Source organism: Barbus barbus (assembly GCF_936440315.1).
Source record: "Barbus barbus genome assembly, chromosome: 50".
NCBI lineage: Eukaryota > Metazoa > Chordata > Actinopteri > Cypriniformes > Cyprinidae > Barbus > Barbus barbus.
The window spans coordinates 11,841,075-11,859,998 of record NC_136728.1 but is presented as its reverse complement, the minus strand read 5'-3'; the positions used below and the strand labels follow the sequence as shown (position 1 = coordinate 11,859,998).

General features: G+C 35.1%; 3 protein-coding genes across 3 annotated transcripts; 2 read left to right on the top strand and 1 right to left on the bottom strand.

The window, feature by feature from the left end:
• Nucleotides 1-1,953: 1,953 nt before the first annotated feature.
• On the top strand, nt 1,954-6,460 carry LOC306868205 (armadillo repeat-containing protein 10-like). Its single transcript, XM_079414286.1, has 6 exons — nt 1,954-2,342; nt 2,538-2,683; nt 2,795-2,929; nt 3,725-3,901; nt 3,977-4,048; nt 5,463-6,460. The coding sequence occupies exons 1-6, from the start codon at nt 2,114-2,116 to the stop codon at nt 5,712-5,714; spliced, it is 1,011 nt and encodes a 336-aa protein (XP_079270412.1). The 5' UTR covers nt 1,954-2,113; the 3' UTR covers nt 5,715-6,460.
• A 346-nt stretch (nt 6,461-6,806) lies between these two features.
• On the top strand, nt 6,807-15,629 carry LOC306868499 (uncharacterized protein). Its single transcript, XM_079414699.1, has 20 exons — nt 6,807-6,932; nt 7,956-8,108; nt 8,207-8,307; nt 8,389-8,497; nt 8,955-9,074; nt 9,154-9,215; nt 9,423-9,584; nt 9,814-9,999; nt 10,134-10,233; nt 10,640-10,781; nt 10,860-11,043; nt 11,131-11,230; nt 12,268-12,389; nt 12,501-12,538; nt 12,727-12,839; nt 13,043-13,182; nt 13,265-13,359; nt 13,494-13,572; nt 13,671-13,779; nt 14,756-15,629. Exons 1-20 carry the CDS (start codon nt 6,881-6,883, stop codon nt 14,827-14,829), a joined length of 2,241 nt encoding a protein of 746 aa, XP_079270825.1. The 5' UTR covers nt 6,807-6,880; the 3' UTR covers nt 14,830-15,629.
• LOC306868500 (uncharacterized protein) lies at nt 15,035-17,721 on the bottom strand. The gene is made up of 2 exons (XM_079414700.1): nt 16,506-17,721; nt 15,035-16,049 (listed from the first exon to the last, which is right to left on the bottom strand). The coding sequence occupies exons 1-2, from the start codon at nt 16,875-16,877 to the stop codon at nt 15,738-15,740; spliced, it is 684 nt and encodes a 227-aa protein (XP_079270826.1). The 5' UTR covers nt 16,878-17,721; the 3' UTR covers nt 15,035-15,737.
• Between the last annotated feature and the right edge of the window lie 1,203 nt (nt 17,722-18,924).

Below are 18,924 nucleotides of genomic sequence, written 5' to 3'. Positions count from 1 at the left end.
GTAGATTGTCTAACACAATCTGTTGAAGTGAACTGCAAGCCTCAGCAACATACAGCAGAAAATAAAACGGTCACATTTAATGCAAATCATTTTAGCAATCCTTAATCTGAGCACCAACAGAGTACCTGGTACAGTATCTACTACCATTTTGTGGCTATAGAAGTACTATTTTACTATATATTAATATATTCACCTACACATTAGATAAAATATTAGCTAATATTGCTAGTTTTCATATGCTATACATGTCAACACCTGAGAACATCCAGAGAGGTCCAGATAATTGAGTCTGTGGCAGCCTTTTCTTGTGGTCAGATACTGCAGGCCTTTATCAGAGAAACTTGTGGAGTATGCCAGACTCAGAGACCGCAGCGTTAGACAGCATCTTTACAACAACAATCAATGCCAAAAGCATCATAAAAATATAGTATTTCTCTCATTATGGTTGTGTACAGTATGAGGAACTGAGAAACGTAAGAAGTTTGTACCTTGACAGGACTCTTATGGCATTAGAAATATGAAGGCCAGATTAAGATTGAGGAGAGAGCACCATCCCTCTAAAATCATCTTCATATTTTCATCCTGTCATTGTGTTTACAAACACAATGTTAGGTTGATTTTCTTTTAAAAACAAAAGCAGTAAAACTTAAACACAGTGTGTTTGTATTCTACTTGCATTAAGATGTGGGCATTCACTGAGATTGAGTTCTTGAAGATTTCTGCATTGACCTTTAACAAAAAAAAAAAACACAAGCAAGATCCTTATCATATTTTTGATTACATCAAAGATGTAGGAATTTTTGAAGTTGATTAAAGTAAATTTACTGATGCGTCTAAAACTCGACTCCTGCACCAGTGTGCAACCGCACAAGTTGGATTAAATATATATAATGCCTTTATATGTTAGAATATTAATAGAAAACAAAAGTGTTTAAATAAATAGAATAGCTGGATTTTCTAAATATTCCAGCTTTGAATTACATGCAGGCTGCGTTTTAGCAGATGGAGGTTTGATGAAACAACCCTAATTCACTCTGAATGAGAGTTTTACCAAGCTGTCTTCTGGGTTTCCAAATATATCATACACAATGCCTCCTGCCAATGAGGAGATCTATTTGTATTTGTCAATAAATGTGTGCCTGAATTCAGAAACAATTTACATTTTAGAGATGCTATTTACTGTATTAAAACTACGTTTACTGCTAGATTTTACATTAGAGAGCCATGTCAAAAAATTTAACGGAAGCACACATACCAGCAGATCTCAAAATCATGATCTTCAAGGATAGATAGGATCTTCTCCTCTATAAAGTGCAAAGGATCTTCAGGGCATGAGATGCATAACCCAGCAAGTAAAGCCTGGTTTAAATGCAAAATAAATAATAAATCTTTAAAATGTAGCATTAATTCATCTAAATCTAAAAATCCTCTAAATTTTAAAACATTTACAATAGTTTATGCACAATATACTTGCAGTTACATATCTCCTTAAATGGATATTTCATGAAGTAGCCTAATTAGATGTTATGAAATTCACCCAAATCTGAGGAAGTGAATGTTTAATCATGTAGTCTCGTATTATTGGATCTGAATCGTGCAAAGAAGTCATCATAAAAACAATATCTAGCTCCAGGTGAAGTGCTAGTTGAATGATTTCCTGGAGTCAATGCAACAAAAATGTGATACACCTGCAGCTTCTGTCGATATTTACACTTGATAACCTACTCATGTGTCTGGTCAGGATAATATTATATCAGAATTAATAGCAAAATACACAGTAAGCTGTGTGTAGCTATAGACTGTGTGTTTATGGATAGATGGGTAGATTTTAAATAAACAAATAATATTCACATTTTTATTTATTCAATAATTATAGAAATGTAATTTGTTCAAAAACACCAAATCGTTCATGAACGCTCAACGGAACAATTAACTCGGCGAAACGTTTTGGTCGTCCATTGATGCAATAGGCGGCGGCAACGTGCAGAGGAAACACTTGTGATCATAGATATATGCTTGTGATGATGATCAGGAGCTATTTGTATCTGTATTTATCCTGCCGGACAAGGACCATGTGTTAACGTGTATCTATGAAATCTGCGCCTATCGCAGAATGGGAGACGACAGTGTCCTACCCCGCCTCGGCAGCATGAAGGCTCTGCTGGGGATTGTAGCAGGAGCCGGAGCCTCATATGGCATTTATAAACTAGTATTTGGTCGCGCAGGAGATGCTGGAGTAAACAGAAAAAAGTCTGTGACTATTCAGCCTGGGAGCTTGATGGCCAAAGTGTCCGGATTTAAAGTTGTCAGTAAGAGTGATCCTTCTGCGGACACTGAATCTAGTAAGTGACATTGAAATGGTTGGATGTGTTATATAAAGTCTTGCTAACTTACAGCTCTGTGTACGTTTGAAGGGTTTGTTTTGCAGTGCAGTGCAGTGTATCAACTCATTTTATTGTCTTATTTTCTTGATTTAGACGCAGAAGTAGATGTCTCCTTCATACAAACCTTCCTTTGTGTTTTTGTCTTCTCATAAGGTGATATTTTCTCAAAATCTGCTGCCAGCCTGGAGCCTCGACATCTAAGTATGCTTCTCTCTCTTCTGCAGAGCAGCCCAAACCCAGAAGAGCGGAGGAAAGTTCTCGTAACGTTAGGAAATGCTGCTGCCTTCACAGTAAACCAGGTCTGATGTTCTGTCTTCTAGACTTACTTTAATACATTTTGACTTGAAGAAGAGTAAACAGATGCAAATGAGGCATCATATTTGAAATAATGTTTGGCTTTTCTTCTTTAGGATCTTCTGCGAGAGTTCGGAGGTCTTCACATCATAGCAGGCTTCCTCTCAGACCCTTCACCTGAGATTCGTGTTCAGACTCTAAATGCTCTGAACAACTTAAGCATGAATGTCCGCAATCAAGAGCAGCTGAAGGTATTGTTGTCACGTATCCTGTGGGTGTGCCCTGGTTGGCCACCAGATGTCACTGTCTTGTCTGAGCACATGGGGTTGTGTTGTGATTGTTCCATGTGTTCCCCGGTTGATTGTTTGACCCCGCCCTCCTTGTTATTCCCTAATTGTCTCAGTGTGTACACCTGGTGGCCAACCAGGGCACACCCACAGGATACGTGACAATTGTGTTATTTACTTTTTAGATTGTTTTATTTTTTTTGTTTATTAATAAATGAGTTATTGAGTTTATTATTTTAGCACTTCAAGTTAAACTAAACAAATGAGATATATTGCCTTGAGAACTACCTTAAAATAAGTTATTTTTTTATATTTTATTTTATTTCAGTTAATATTTATTTCATTTCAAGTAACAAAAATTATTTTTATTATGGTTTTAGTTTTAATTCACTATAATACCCTGGTTTCAGATTAGTGTTGTTAACTTAAAGGGATAGTTCACCCAAAAAGGTCTCACCCTCATGTCGTTTCAAACCCGTAAGACCTCCGTTCATCTTCGGAACACAAATTAAGATATTTTTTGATGAATTCTGAGAGCTCTCTGACCAGTACTTGAAATAAAATAAGGTTTAAATATTAACTTCAATTTAAAAACGTTGAATGAAAATTAGAAATGTTAAAAAACGCTAATTCAGAATATTAATAAATACTATAATAATATATAAATAATACTAAAATGGCACCATTTTGAATGTGTTTTTCATTCGCTCTCCCATGGATAAATATGCTTACTCTAAGGTTTCTGTTGTTGTTGGTCAGATATATGTCCCGTCAGTGATGCAGATGATTGAGATGTCACCGATGAACTCTGACCTTCAGCTGGCAGCGCTCAGATTACTCACTAATCTGTCAGTCACTGATAATCACCAGCATCTGATGAAGAATTCTATTACCCTCCTCCTATCGCTACTCGTAGTGAGCAATGAAGTCCTACAGGTGATTTTCGAGTAACATTTTGATTTGATATGTTTACACAATCAGATATATTGAAGATTTGATCTGTTCCTGCAGATCCAAGTCCTAAAGGTCCTAGTAAATCTGTCCTCCAATCCAGATCTGATGGATGATATTGTGCAAGCTCAGGTGAACTAGCATGTCTTTTATGGTTTCTGCTGTAATGCTTTCACTGTTTTGTAAGTGAGATCCAGTGCAGATGGTTTCGGTGACTATTCTGTCATACCAACACAATATGATTATAAATAGATACATCTATAAATAATCGCCTTGGTTGCTAGCTGTCCTAGTTTTTCTCATTGCCTGCTGTTGATGCTTATGTCTATTTTAAGGCCACTCTGTGGTCATGATTTAGTTTAGTGCTACACGATTTGAGGAATAAATATTATTGTAATATTTCTTCAAATAGAAATTGCAGTTACTATTTAAAACATGATTATTAAATAAAATGCTGTGCTTGTTTGTAGGGCTTCATAATTTGGCCAAAAATTGGTATGTCAGCATGACGGTAAAATAAAATTATAACTAATATTATTACTCTTTTTTTATTATTATTATTAATATTATTATACAGTTACAGTTATGATTAAATACAATAATTAATTAAATAAAAATATTACTATTACAGTATTTTCCTGTGAATAAAACAAAAATTTAAATTTATTAGTATTAGAAATTAGTATTTAGGAAAATGTAAAAATGCTGATAATCATAATTTTAATTTATTTATGTGGTGATATACACATTTTTTACCAAGTTGTGAAGCCCTACAAATTATGTGTTAATATGTCTTAATTTCTTCAATTTTAAAGGGCTGCACAATTTGATTTGGGGAAAGAATATTATTGTGACTTTTTCTTCAGATAAAAATTGCATTTGAAGTTTAAAATGATTATTTATAAAAAAGGGTGTGCTGTGCTTGTTTGTAGGGCTTTACAATTTGTCCAGATTTTAATGAATTTGTATATCAACATGAAAATAAAATAAATTATATATATTATGTTTTATTATATTCTCCTAAATACTAATTTGCTGTATTTCACATTAAAACATTGTAATAGTAATGTTTCTTATTTAGTCTATTATTCTATTTAAAGTAACATTTGTTATTAGTAATATTTTATGTCTATCATTTTATTTAATAATAATTGTCAACATGAAAATAAAGTAAAATAAAATATTATTTTAACATTTTAATTAAGTATTATATTGTATTATTATTGTAGTAATAATATATTGTAATGTTTCACTGTGAAATTATTTTATTATTTTATTTTATTCTGATACACAATTTTTATATGCTGATATAAAAAAAATTGTGAAGCCTTACAAATTATATCTTAATTTGATTTATTTTGGTGGTAAACTCCAGCTAGCGCTCTGAAAAAGAATATATTTATTATTTGATAATCACACAAAGCCATGTTGTGGTTCTGGTTATATTTTGATTCATCGTGCAGCCCTAATTTATTTCTTCTCTTAGTTTAAAGAGCTGTTATATATTGACACAAACTCCTCCATTTACTTGTAAATCTATTCACAGGCTCCAGCGTCCCTGATTGTGTTGTTTGACGGCTGCACAAGCACATCTGTTCTTCTCCGCCTGTTATTTTTTGCGGGGAATCTGCGTGCGTGGAGACCCTCTGCACAGGTGGCTGAAGCTCTGAGGAGGAGGCAGGACTCTCTGTACTGTGTTCTGCTGGACAGCTCCTCTCAGCTGCACCGTAAACTGCCCCTGCTGCTGTCCCATCCAGATGAGGAGGTGAAGTCACAGGTGGCCAGACTCCTCACATAACCTCTTACAGAACATTTTTTTACCAAATATACCTGTTCTTCAATGTGTAGAAGCTTGTTTACCTACTTAAACATTAGCGCTCTGCACTAACAACCTACTGTAGCTTTAAATCCTTGCTGGAACAGTGTTTATATCTACTGGTAGCAGGTGGTCCACTTGGTAGGTCATTGGTATCCTCTCAAAATGTTGGAAAGTGGACAAGAAATGACCCCCTCAGGTGTTTTGAGCGATTTTTGTTCAGACATTTGTGAACACCACTGACCTTGTTTGAGAACCTTTGAGAACATCTCCACTGCCAAACATTTTCTTGCCAAGTGAGTGCAGATATTTTTTCTGACCACACTAAGTGCTTTGGATATCCAGACTAGTGGTGGAAAGGACTCTTATAACATCTCTGCATGGGTTTAGACATGTGAAAGGCTTTGAAAAATAAGTGTTTCTTCAGTGCTGCATAATACAAGTGAAGTTTACTACTAAAAAAGTTATTCAGGTTATGCTTATGTAGTAATTACCCAGGAACCTTATTTTTACAGAATGTGTGCATTGATTGTACTGTGACTGTTTTCTGATGCTTGATGATGATATCGACATGGCCAGCGATGCATTATTTAAGAAATACTGTTTTATGTTATAAGGCAATTATAAAACAGTGGTTAATATATGCTATGATTTCATTTTGGAATGCTTTCTGGCTTTTATGCCAGGTTTGTGAAAGTAACTCAAAATAAATATTTACATTTTAATAACCTTTGTTTATTGAATTTGAGTTGTGAAGACTTAAAATTTGCTTTGAATGAAAACGTTCATAGAGTGAGTTTCAGAACTACATTTCCCATTAGCCTTACGTGGTTGCCATGTCCGCTTATTTTAAGCGACTTAATATTGCGTTTTTTAGGTTTATTTGACTCCATACCATAAAAAAGTAGGACGCATTCAGATCGTGTAAGAGTGTTCTGAAAATCGCCAACAAGAGTGACTTATTGTACCTTTTTTAGTGGGGAAATTGTCTTATTTGGGATTTGTTTTGTCAGTCCAGTTCGCTTACATATTTAGCGAGATCTGGCAACACGGTGGCTCGGCGTAAGTGCGTTTGAATCACACGAGGCTGATTACTGAAGAAGTGTCATTCGAGACTGAAGTGGAATGACAGAAGAGAATGTGCTGAAATGACAACGAATGTAGAGCCGCGAAGAAGAAAACTCGACTCAGACAAGCAAGGTAAACAATACTACAAAGTAAGGCCATTGTATGTAAACTGAAGGACTAAAAATAATTCACTGGCTTGTATTGTCAACAGTGCAGTGCGTTATTTTATTACAACAGACAGTTACACCTTTGCTCCAATTACTTCGGACTTTTGATATGCAACAATCGATGTAACATGATCATAAATTCCCGTGACATGAATGGCTGTCTGTTGTATTTCACATTAATGGATTTTTTGGTGTGTTGTGATTTATCCTGGATATAAATGAATCAGGATCTCTCTAAATGATTTCTTCTAATGCATTTGCAGTCAAGACCGGTTTCTGTTGTTAAATTGTTCTGAAACTTTGAGACCGCATCAGTCTACACTTCCCCAATAACTATTCAAGAATTTCCTGTCGGCAGATGTAATATCTTTGGCTAGATCTGAATACAAACGGAGTTGCAAAATGCATTTAAATTCTGCGTACAGCAGTTATTGAAAATACTGTAGATTTTAACGTTTATATTTAATATTTGTCACACTTAAAAATGCATTCATATAATTGCATTACATAATATATATATCCAAGAAATAAAGCACAAACAAGAAAAACATTTAACAAAAAAGAAGGCCTAATGTTTAAGATTTTCTGTAATTGCATGTAATATTTCCATTTGTTTGGATTACAGTTTAAACATAAACTATTATACTTCACTTGATGCATATTTCACACAAATTAAACTTAAAAATGACAGTTATGTAACTACTAATAAACCAATGTGTATGTATCTAATACACAGTAACCAGTTGGAGATATTTATAATAAATTCAATTTATTACATAGAAGCCATATTTGAACCATGTTTATGATTGTTTTATTTACCTTTTTTTTAGCATTAAATTAATGTTAATGTGTTTTTTCCCCCACAATTAACAGATATATGCTGCCGATTCTAAGGAATTCAAATGAAAATATTTTGAAAAATATATGAAATAACACTAAATTGATGCAAATGCTTAATAATAAATCGTGATTTCATCTCATTCGTCAGATTCTCCAGAGGACCATGATGGGGTTCATCAGCCTGGTTCATGCTGTAACAGGGTTTGTGTAGCTCACGTTCACTCAGAAGCCAGCGATGCTCACACTCACTCCTGTTTGCTGCAAACAAGTGGCTCCTACACACCAAAACACCCACAGAGAAGTGAGACCCCATGCACTTTGCATAAAAGCAAGGGTGTTTTTTTTTCTGTGCTTGTTGCCACTACCCCTTTTTTGTCCTTGCTTCCAACTTCTTAACAGCATGCAGCTTTGGTGAAGAAATATGGGATGAGAACCCGTGCAAGACCACCATAAGTGCTGAAAATGAAGTAGAGGCCCAAAAACTTGCAAATAATTATAAGGTAAATGTGCACTGAGCACGTATGTCCAGTTTCATTTTGCCTACTGCTGATGCTGATGTTGCTCTGTTCTCTTTATTTAAGTTCGGATTCAGGAAGTGGAAGAGTCATGTGACAGAGCGTCCCTTTCAGGACAGGTCGGACATTGTGAAGGAGCTATACTCTGAACTAAACGTTATTAAACCCTACTCAGGTTAGACCAAACTTATCTCATTTCCTGCTGTAGTACATGTATAGAATCAGTCAAATGTTTGTACACGCCTACTCATTTTTTATTACTATTATTTGAAAATGTGGAGAATTAAGTAGTTAAACTTTGAAATAACATAAATGGAAGTATTATAATATTTTAATTATTATTATTAATTACATTTATTTATTAAATATACATTTTTAATCATATAATTGTTATTAATAAAGAATCAAAACTTTTCAAACTATTTCATGTTGGTACTGTATATATTGCAATCAAACAAATTATTATTATTTATTTATTTTAAGCATAAATCTAGATCATCTTGTACTGCATTATAATGGTGATGTTTTATTGTACAAAAATAAAGAAAATCCAATAAATAGAAAAATGGCATTACTTTAATTTGTTCCCCTTTACTGTAATAATATCAGTCTCTTTTACTCTTGGGTTTCAGTACGTTCATTGTTCACTTGTGGAAACATTCTCTACGTGTTTCTCTTCGGCTGGTGGATCTCGCTGGTTTATGTTTTCGTTGGACTCCTAATGTTCCTTACAGTTTTTGGTATCCCCTATGGTAAGAATTTGTCTAAATAAGTATTGATACAGTTTAGTATCTCTCTCGGGATCACAAATGTGCCACTTTTTTGTTTCAGCAAAACTCTGTTGGAGGTTGTCCTGCTATTTTATGTGGCCATTTGGAAAATTGATCGAAAAGGTTGTGTTTCTTTTCATATCCAAATTCTGATATGAAAAATGATCTTTGCATCAGTCTTGTGGCAGCTCTACACACACTATGTCCCTTTGAACTGGTTTTACATTTGCCTGCTCTGTGAAAATCTGGCAAATACTGCTTTAATCACATGCCTGTTCATGGATGCTTTGTGGTTTGGAAGGATATTGAACAAGATGTTGTTGTTTTCAGGCCTGTGTCTCTGTGCCAGTGTACAGTGTGAAGATCCTTCAGGATAATGCCACTCTGGAGGCAGATGAGGACAGAAAGTCTTCCTCTACTCTCCTGCTGCCCACACCTGTGGAGGAGACTATAGAAGAGACCACAGGAAGTCCACAGGATGCCCACTACTGGGTGAGGAGTATGAATATATATAATTATAGTGAGAGTGAGACACTAATAGTAAAAACGTATTTTATATAGATGTGTACTTGATAAAAGATTAGTATATTAGAATGATTTCTGAAGGATCATGTGACACTGAAGACTGGAGTAATGAATATTACCTCCTGGTTCACTAGGGCTAGCATTTTTGTCTTCTTCCTGTTAGTTTTTTGTACGGTAATTGCTCATTTGATTTCAGCGGCGTATGAGCACATACTCATGGCTGTTGGTGGGTTACCCTCTGCTGGTCGTAACACACTCTGTATTGTGTCTGGTCTCCTGGCTGCTGGTTTTCACCATCCCTGTGGCCAAGATGAGCGCAAAGACCCTACATACCATCCTGCTCATGCCCCCCGAACACGTTCACATCAGCCAAGCTACAGAGGTGCCACTATACTATGATTATAAAGTTCAATGGGGTTTTGCCATCTGTCAATTAATATAAATTATGACTATGCATTATATTTGCAAATTCACACATTTTAATGTTGATGATTTTAAAATGATTTTTTCTTTTAGGCTCACGAGCATGAAGGCCGAGTCATTTTGTGCTGCTACCGTGCAGTGAACCTCTACTACTATAAATACACAGTGGATGGAATCAATGTTTTTGCTGTCAGTATCCTCAACATCATACTACAAACCTCTAAATCTTTTAATACTGATATTCAGAAATTTGTCACCAGTTTACGTTTTATACTACATCCACAACAATGTTCCAAAGTTTGGGGTCAGTAAGATTTTGTAATCACTCTTTTAGTAATTTCTTAAAACGTACTTATTTAAACTTACTTAACTTACTTATCCCATATTTTTGAAGTTGTACATTGCTGGGAATTAAGTTGCATTATTTTAATTAACTTATCTCAAATATTTTTTCTTGTGGCTTCCTGGTGGACTGGTCCAGTTCAGATACTCAGAACAAAACTTTCACATTACGTTACATTTGTGGCATTTTTTCTGTGATTACAATATATAATTGTAAAACATATTTTTGGCATTTTCCTTACATGGAGTCACTATAGATCTCTTACCATTAGTTATAGTATCACTAGTGATTGGTTACGTGGACAAATCAAACCAGTTTGTCAGCTCTGAAGTCAAGTTTGCCACAGCAGTCAGCTCCATTATTCCTCTCTCGTATTACATCGGCATGGGCATTGCAAGGTGAGCAGTTACACCAGAACAACACCGGAACCTCACAAATACTTTTGACAGCAACAATGCTGTCATCTCTATTCTCAGTATTTCTGCTCAGAGTAACTTTGCTGTCGGGGCCGTGGTGAACGCTACGTTCGGCTCCATCACAGAGTTGACCTTTTACATCACAGCATTGCTCAGAGGTCATCACCAGGGGAATAAGTGCCTGCAGGAGATCGTGAAGGCGGCTCTTACTGGAACCCTGCTGGGCTGCATCCTCTTCATACCAGTATGAGATCTGTTACACAACAGAGGATCTTAAATCTGCCAAGTGTGCAATGCATGGCCGTTATATTTGTGTGCGTGTGTCTCTCAGGGGATCTGTATGATAATCGGAGGGTTCAGGCACAGGGAGCAGAGATTCAACAGTCGCTCAGCAGGGGTCAGCTCCTCTCTGCTCTTCATATCAATAGGGGGTAAGACGTCATGTGCTATGAGGTGGCAAAAATTAGCTTGTTATTGCGCTTCTCTCCTGCTGTAGTAATTAAAGACAATGTGAAAGGACACTGTAAACACATTTAACTTAAATAATGTGACAATCTTTGAGTGAAACTCATTAAGTAGGAAAGTGTAGGGTGGGAATTTATTTTATGTATAATGTAATATTATATAGTATAATATAATCTATTTTATTAAATAATTTACATAATTTAATTGATGTATTATAAAGATTATTATAGAAGGCAAATAGAGTTGATTTTGATGTTGTGTTGCATAATTCCTGGTAGAAATAAATTGTGAAAATTCATTATTTAATGAAACAGATTACCAAAACACACAGTTGATCGTCATTATTAATTTTTAATGGAACTAAAATATTCTTAAAATTAATGCATTTACAAAATATAATTTACAAATGCATAAGCTAATTAATAATCACAAATGTTCAATTTTAATAAAAAAATGCCTGATGCCAAAATCTTGTGAAAATACATTATTTTCTGAAATGGATTACCAAAAGATTGCATTACAGTCGATCATCATTATTTATTTTCTATGGACCGGAAATAGTCTTAAAGTGCTTGTACTTACAAATGATAAATGCGTAAACTATTTAACATTCATGATATGTTCAAATACAATGACTGGTACAAAGATATTGTGAAAATACATTATTTCACATAAAGTCTCAGCATTACTGTGTATGCAAAACATAATTCACAAGTGTGTAAGCAGGTTTATATAGTATATTTGCACAGCAATTCACAAACTCATAACCTAATCCAAATTCATCAAATATGATTTGCAAGTACACCAACAAATTTACATTCAGAAAATAAGATTTATAAATTTAGTTGTGCATTTACAAATCACATTTTGTGAACATGAATTAGATTACGAGTTTATCAAATGCTGTTTATATCATTTCATTTTTGAATTTGGGTCATATTTTGTAAATAAGTACATTTTGAGACTATTTTATCTCCATAATGGTCTCCTGTGGCGTCTGCAGGAGTGTTTGCCCCTACGCTCTTCTCCAAAGCCTATGGGAATCTGGTGTGTGAGGACTGCACCAACTCTACAGGGACCAACAGCAGCGGATCCTTCGTGTGCAAAAACTGCCACTACGACCTGGTGAGATTACAAACAAGCATCATGTAAACGTGAAAACATGACGCACGAAAGAGAAACATCAAGCCATTTTCTGCACATTTCTATAGTCGTTTTTTCTTTCTGGTTCACTAGAGTGAAAACAGCTACAGCCTGTTTCACAGTCACATTCAGTAAGTTCAGTGTGTGAACACTTTTATTTTGTATACTCAATACTCACAGTTCTCAACTGTCTTTAGAGGCTTATTATTAAAAATTGTAAATATAATAATTATGTTTTATTATTAATAATATTTTTTATATTAATCAAATATAATTAATGTATTTTTGTCGTGGCTGTTGACGTGTAATTTTTTTTCAGGCCTCTAGTGTACACCATTTCCATTCTACTGCCCGTTTCTTATATCATCGGCCTCATCTTTACTCTTAAAACACATTCACACATCTACGACATTCATGTTGGTGATGGAATGGGTGAGTGTGTTACATACTTTGAACAGACACATGGTCATCACAAAAATAATGCTTTTTTCCATGTATATCAGCCCAAAGTTGTCTGTTAGGGTGTAGTGATTAGAATAAGATTCATTTAAGAATAATAGAAGTCAATTTTGAGGTCGCCACCATTAAATAAAACACAGCTTGTGTGTGTGTGTGTTTGTGTGTGCACATGGCAGGTCATCTCGAAGCGTCAGTGCACTGGTCCCGATGGAGAGCTTTGCTTATTCTCATCGTTGCCACAGTGCTGATGTCTGCGTGTGCCGACCTGACCACCGAACACATCCAGCCCATTCTCAGCAACTCATCTATATCTCAGGTTGATAATGCAGTAAATCAGTTGTGCAGATCAATACTAATGTATTTCTGAATGTATGATCTGACCCTACTCTTCATCTCAGTATTTCATAGGTGTGACTCTTTTGGCCATGGTCCCTGAAATCCCAGAAATTGTCAATGGAGTGCAGTTTGCTCTTCAGAATACAATCAGTTTGAGGTTGGTTTGTCTTTAACACTTTGGGCATCAGGACATAATAATGGACAACAATTTTTGTCTCATTTATTCAACCACAGGTTTATTTCATCGGGTGTTTCCTACTGAAACACACGCATTTTGTCATTTTTTCACAGTTTCGAGGTTGGAAGCTGCATTGCAGTGCAGGTGTGCATGATTCAGATCCCCATCCTGGTTTTATTCAACATCTTCTATGTGAGTGGTTTTGGATATGCCTTTTTTGATGCAGACATACTACAGATACTCAGTGACAGCTGTATTAATGTGTTTACCTTACAATCTTTCTGTGACAGGATGTTGGCTTTGTACTCATCTTCAGCGACCTGCACCTGTGGGCCAGCATCTTTAGTGTCATTGTTGTGAATTATATTTTTATGGATGGAAAGTCTGATTATTTTCAAGGTAAAAGCTAAATATTATCTAAACTAGGGGTTAGTAACCTTACCTAAAATTACGTCATCAAGCACTGACACTTCATGACAAAATGCTCAAAAACTACAACACTATTCAAACGTTTGGGATCAGTAGTTTAATCAAATATATGTTAAAGCTGCAGTCCGTAACTTTTTTTTATTTAAAATGATCCAAAATTCATTTTTAAGCAAGTACCTAATATATAAGCCCGTGTTCAAAACTATCTTCTTACTTTAGCTGATTCGAAGCATAAGCTTATAATAATGTTTTCTAATTTGAGTGGTACTGGTAGGAATTCACGGGAAATTTGAGCATCATTACGTCACATCTGTAAACATACACGCTAATACTCACTAAATACACGTAGTCCAGCAAACCAGATGTTGTTAACATTAACAATTTGAGAACAAAGTGTAATGGTAATAATAATTTGCACAGTTTGACATGATATGAGCTAAGCGATCATTAGATTTAATCACCATAGGTAGTGCAATTTATGGTAAGGCTTTTTTCCTCAGTCAGAACAAACGTGGCAGACTTGTTACTTGTTCAGATTACATTTTTCTGTGAAAATTCTTATTTGGGTCATCCTTCCAAGATGTAGGCTTGAATCTGAAGTACAGTTTCCACAGTGTGGTGACTGACAGCCACACATACATACTCCTCAAAACATTAGATTCATCCACGCTGAAGAGCCGTCCCAGTGCACAACCCAGGTAAAGAACATAATTGCGCAAATAACTGCAATTACAGGTTTCAAATAGAGATGACAACAAACAACAAAGAGGCAAAACTTGCGGACTGCAGCTTTAAGCAAGGATGCATTAAATTTAATATTTGTTTTATCGGGACCTCTTGCTAGCTTGAAATTGTTGATAGATATATAGATAGATTGATCAGATTGATTTGACTGATGTTTATAAAGTGTTCAAACACTTTGTTTTGTATGTGTTTGTGTGAACAGGTACTGCTCTGGTGGTGGTGTATTTCATCCTGCTGGCATTGTACTTTTTTGCTCCGTCTCCTGCTGGTTGTTGAGAGAAAGACATTTCAGCTCAAAGCAGTCAATGTGTGATTTACATTATGAAACATTGTTTACCGTTTCTGATTAACATTAGACTTTGTGTTTTAGACTACTATTTATCACATTTTATCCTTTGGTACGTCAATAACCATTCTTTTCTGTTTTGTTCAACAAGAAGTGGACATGATTTGGCACTTTGTCAAGTATAAGAAAAAAAGACTGCTTGTGATGATATGATTTATTATTTTACTAAAAACATGACGCACAATGATGTATTTTGTATTGTACAGAATTAATAGTTAAAGCTATTTTATTGTGAAACATAATGGGTATTTTGCAAAAAGTGTGTGTTTCTAGATGTGTTGGTACGGTCTCTGATGGTTCATCATTACTTGAGCTTCATGTTCTTGAAATCATGCAGTTGAAGTCTCAATATAGATGCCACTGTTTGAAGACGTTATTTGTACAGTGAACAATTTCATCTGTTGCACTGACCTGTTTGTTTCTCACAGTCTATATTAAAATATGACTTTGTGAGTAAACAGCTGTCTAAAAAGTATATTTGAGCTATAACTATTTTAATAAAGACTTTTTTTCTGATTGAAATATTAAATATTTGTATATGAAATTTAGGATAAATCTGATCAATTAATATGAAATAGACAAACAAATTTTTTTTTTCTTTCTCATTGCTGTATCAGATTATACATGATTAAAAAGTATGTATTTTGAATGTTATTAGTCATATAATTAAGTAATATTTCGTCATATAATCTGGAAATAAAATCAAATAAATGCTCAATTTTTATTTTTTTCAAAGGTCAAGGCTTAAGATTGTCTTAGAAAATATAATGGAATGGAATACACTATTCCAAAGGTACCAAAATGCAGCTGTTTACAAACATTATTCGTAACATCGGTTTCATTCTATTAGCAGTATGCATTTCTTAAGATAGACAGCATCTAATTCATCATCATCTAATTCAATTTGTAGCCAAAAGTATATGACAACACCACATAAACTGATCAGATGTAGTGTTTGGCATAATGGGATCTCAGCTCTGATGTCCCCACAAGTTAATATAGCAACTATGAACGCTTTCCATTTGGTCTTCAGATGGTGAAACTCTGTGTGGAACTGAGGGTTGACTGCAGCGTAGATGATTGGGTTGGTGAGGGATGTCATGCAGACCAAAGACACTGTTAAAATCTCCAGCTCCCGAAAAACCTCCATCTGAAACACATTAAATACAGATGCCAAGACATTAGTAACTTTAGCTGTTGTATGAAAACCATTAGACTTGGCAATATTAGCCTATATGGCCAATGCACTGCAAACAAATGTTTAAAATCTATTATTTTTATAAAGCTTTTATTAATGTAAAATTAATCTATTCTTGAAACAAGATACTACATTTAGCCTACTTCATACACGAGACTTTAAGTCTCCTTTTAAATAGGCTATCTCATTAAATAAATGTAATATGTTACGAAACTATTATTACCATATGTTTTATTCTTTAGTTTGAAATCAATTTTTATTATTTATTTCATTTTTTATTTATTTGCGGTGTGAAATGTGAATGCTTTTTCCAATCTGGTTGAACGAGGCATTTAACCAGTTTTCTCCTTAAGCGTAGCCTATGTTAAATTGTGTTACAAATCAGTAAAATATTTGCTTGAAACTTACTTTTAGATTGTCGTTTTGGTAAAAGAAGTGATTTAAAACAACTGTCACAATCAGCGGGATCCAAAATATGAGGAAGGTGAAGATGATGTATCCGGAGCGTTTGGCCAGTTTGCGCTTCTTGGCGTTTCCTCGTTCTCTTTGGGCGAGAGATACAGACTGCACCCGCCACCTCCTCCCCGTCCTCCTGCGGAGCAGCTGTTTCTTGAGAAGCGCTTTGCTCTTCAACACCTTCTCCTCCATTTCCTGATGTTGGAGAAGTTTCTTCAGTAGTATCTTGTGAAGTGCTTGACTCAACAGTGCCATCTTTTTCAGCAGCTGATGGCGGAAATGTTTCTGAAGGATTATCTTGGTCATTTGGGTCTTCCTCACCATCTTCTCTTTTTAGTGATGACTGAGAACTTTCTGCAGCAACATCTTGCTGGACGTTTGGTTCCACACCACCCTCCTCACTGGTTGATCTAAACTTCTCCATCAGCATCTTGGTGGGTACTTTCTTCGTTATTTGATGGAGAAGAACTTTCTTCTGAAGTAGGTTGGTGGTCGTTTGGCTCCCCGATAACTTCTATTTTTCCAGTGCTTCACTGGAAAGTTCATCTATAAAGGTGACTTTGGTTTCTCTGGATATTTCAGTGGCAAGCTCTGGCGTGTTTATATCAGTCCCAAATGTTGTGGTATGTTCCTCAGATGTTGGATGCAAATCCAGTGGATTCTCTACATATGACTCTTTTTCATTCGGTTTTAAATTATCACTATCGCAAGATGTCAATAACGGCCAGATTCACCAGGAGAGTGTTGTTGGACGTCTGGAGCAACTTCTGGTGGTGCACGGCCGAAGCTACGAACTAGTTTGCGAGAATTCCTATGTGCAAAGTGACCAGCAAAACCAGACAATTGGCAGCTACAAATGCAACTTCTGTATTGTATTGCCATGTGCTGTTGACTTGTCCCCGAACAATGGTGAAATTACTTCTCATCTCCAGTCAATTAGCGGCTAATTCCATATTGATTTAGGAATAAAGTCGCACCTTTCACTCCATATCTGGTCTTCTGCTTTTGGAGAGCCTGTAGTAATAAACCCCTTTATTTTAACCCTCATCATCACTATGGTTCTCCATTTGTTTGCGTTTTTCAATTAACACCCTGCAGGGCTCATGGTCAGCGGGGATGCGTTTTCGTTTTAGCCAATTTGCTAGTTCGTAGTTGTCATCTCCAGACCGGAACAATGCCAGTTACAGCACAAGGGGTGATTTTAATGATTTTCCCTTTATTTCTGCCACTGAGATTATTTATTTCAACAAAATCTCAAATTCTAATTTAAATGAAAAAAAAAGGTTCATTCTCATTTTTAAAAGGCTTTATTTTGAATAACAGAATAGTAATAGTAATAATTAGAACTGATCTTTGATTAAGGCTGTGTTTAATCATAGCAATCGGTAATCTTATTTTGAGGAGATTAATTTGGGAAAGGTTTTACTCTCCACGCAAGATGCCTAAATCTGGGATTAAGATGCCCACTTTTTATTTTGTCAGGTTACTGCTCTGCATTCATAATTTAATATTGTTTTGAAATATGTGTAAAATGGTTTTAATTCATTTTAAACGTGATTTTGTAACTGTTCATTCTTTTAGGTATATTAGGCCTATATGGGATTGTTGTGTTATGATACGTAACCGATAAATGGTGTATATTAAAATGACAATATGATAAATGGATATTCATTTTGAGATTTTCTAAAGATTAAATTTTAATAGTGTTAATAGTGTTTTTAAAGATAATGTATGAACTATTAAATTGAGGGAAATATCTAAATTTAAAAATGGCATCCATGAACAATTAAATATCTATTGCACCTATTATCTGTGGAGTACCTCAAGGATCCATTTTAGGTCTACTATTTTTATATATATACTGTATGTGACCATTGGGAGATATTATTAGGAGGCATAATGTTTAATTTCACTTATACGCTGATGATATCCAGCTGTACCTACCATTGAAAGCAGGCAAATCCATCGAACCTTTATTGGCCTGCCTTGGGGACATGGTTATCCAATAGCTTTTTCAGTTGCCGCCCCCCGTCTTTAGAATCAACTCCCACTGGACATCTGCCTTGCAGCTTCTATTATAACTTTTAAAACGATGTTGAAAACATCTCTTTTCTCCCAGGCATTCTAATTGATTTCATCTATGTTTTTATTGTTTTATGGTTTGTCTAGCTTGTTTTATGTTTTAACCCTCAGATCCTGATCAGCACTTTGGCCAGCTTTCCTGAGATAAATGTGCTATATAAATAAACTTTACTTACTATCTAATATTTTGCCTACAGATACATTTTAAAAAATAATATTGTCTGTACAATAAACGTTTAGGGTTAGAAATATTTTTAAATGTTTTTCAAACCAAGGCTACATTTGTTCA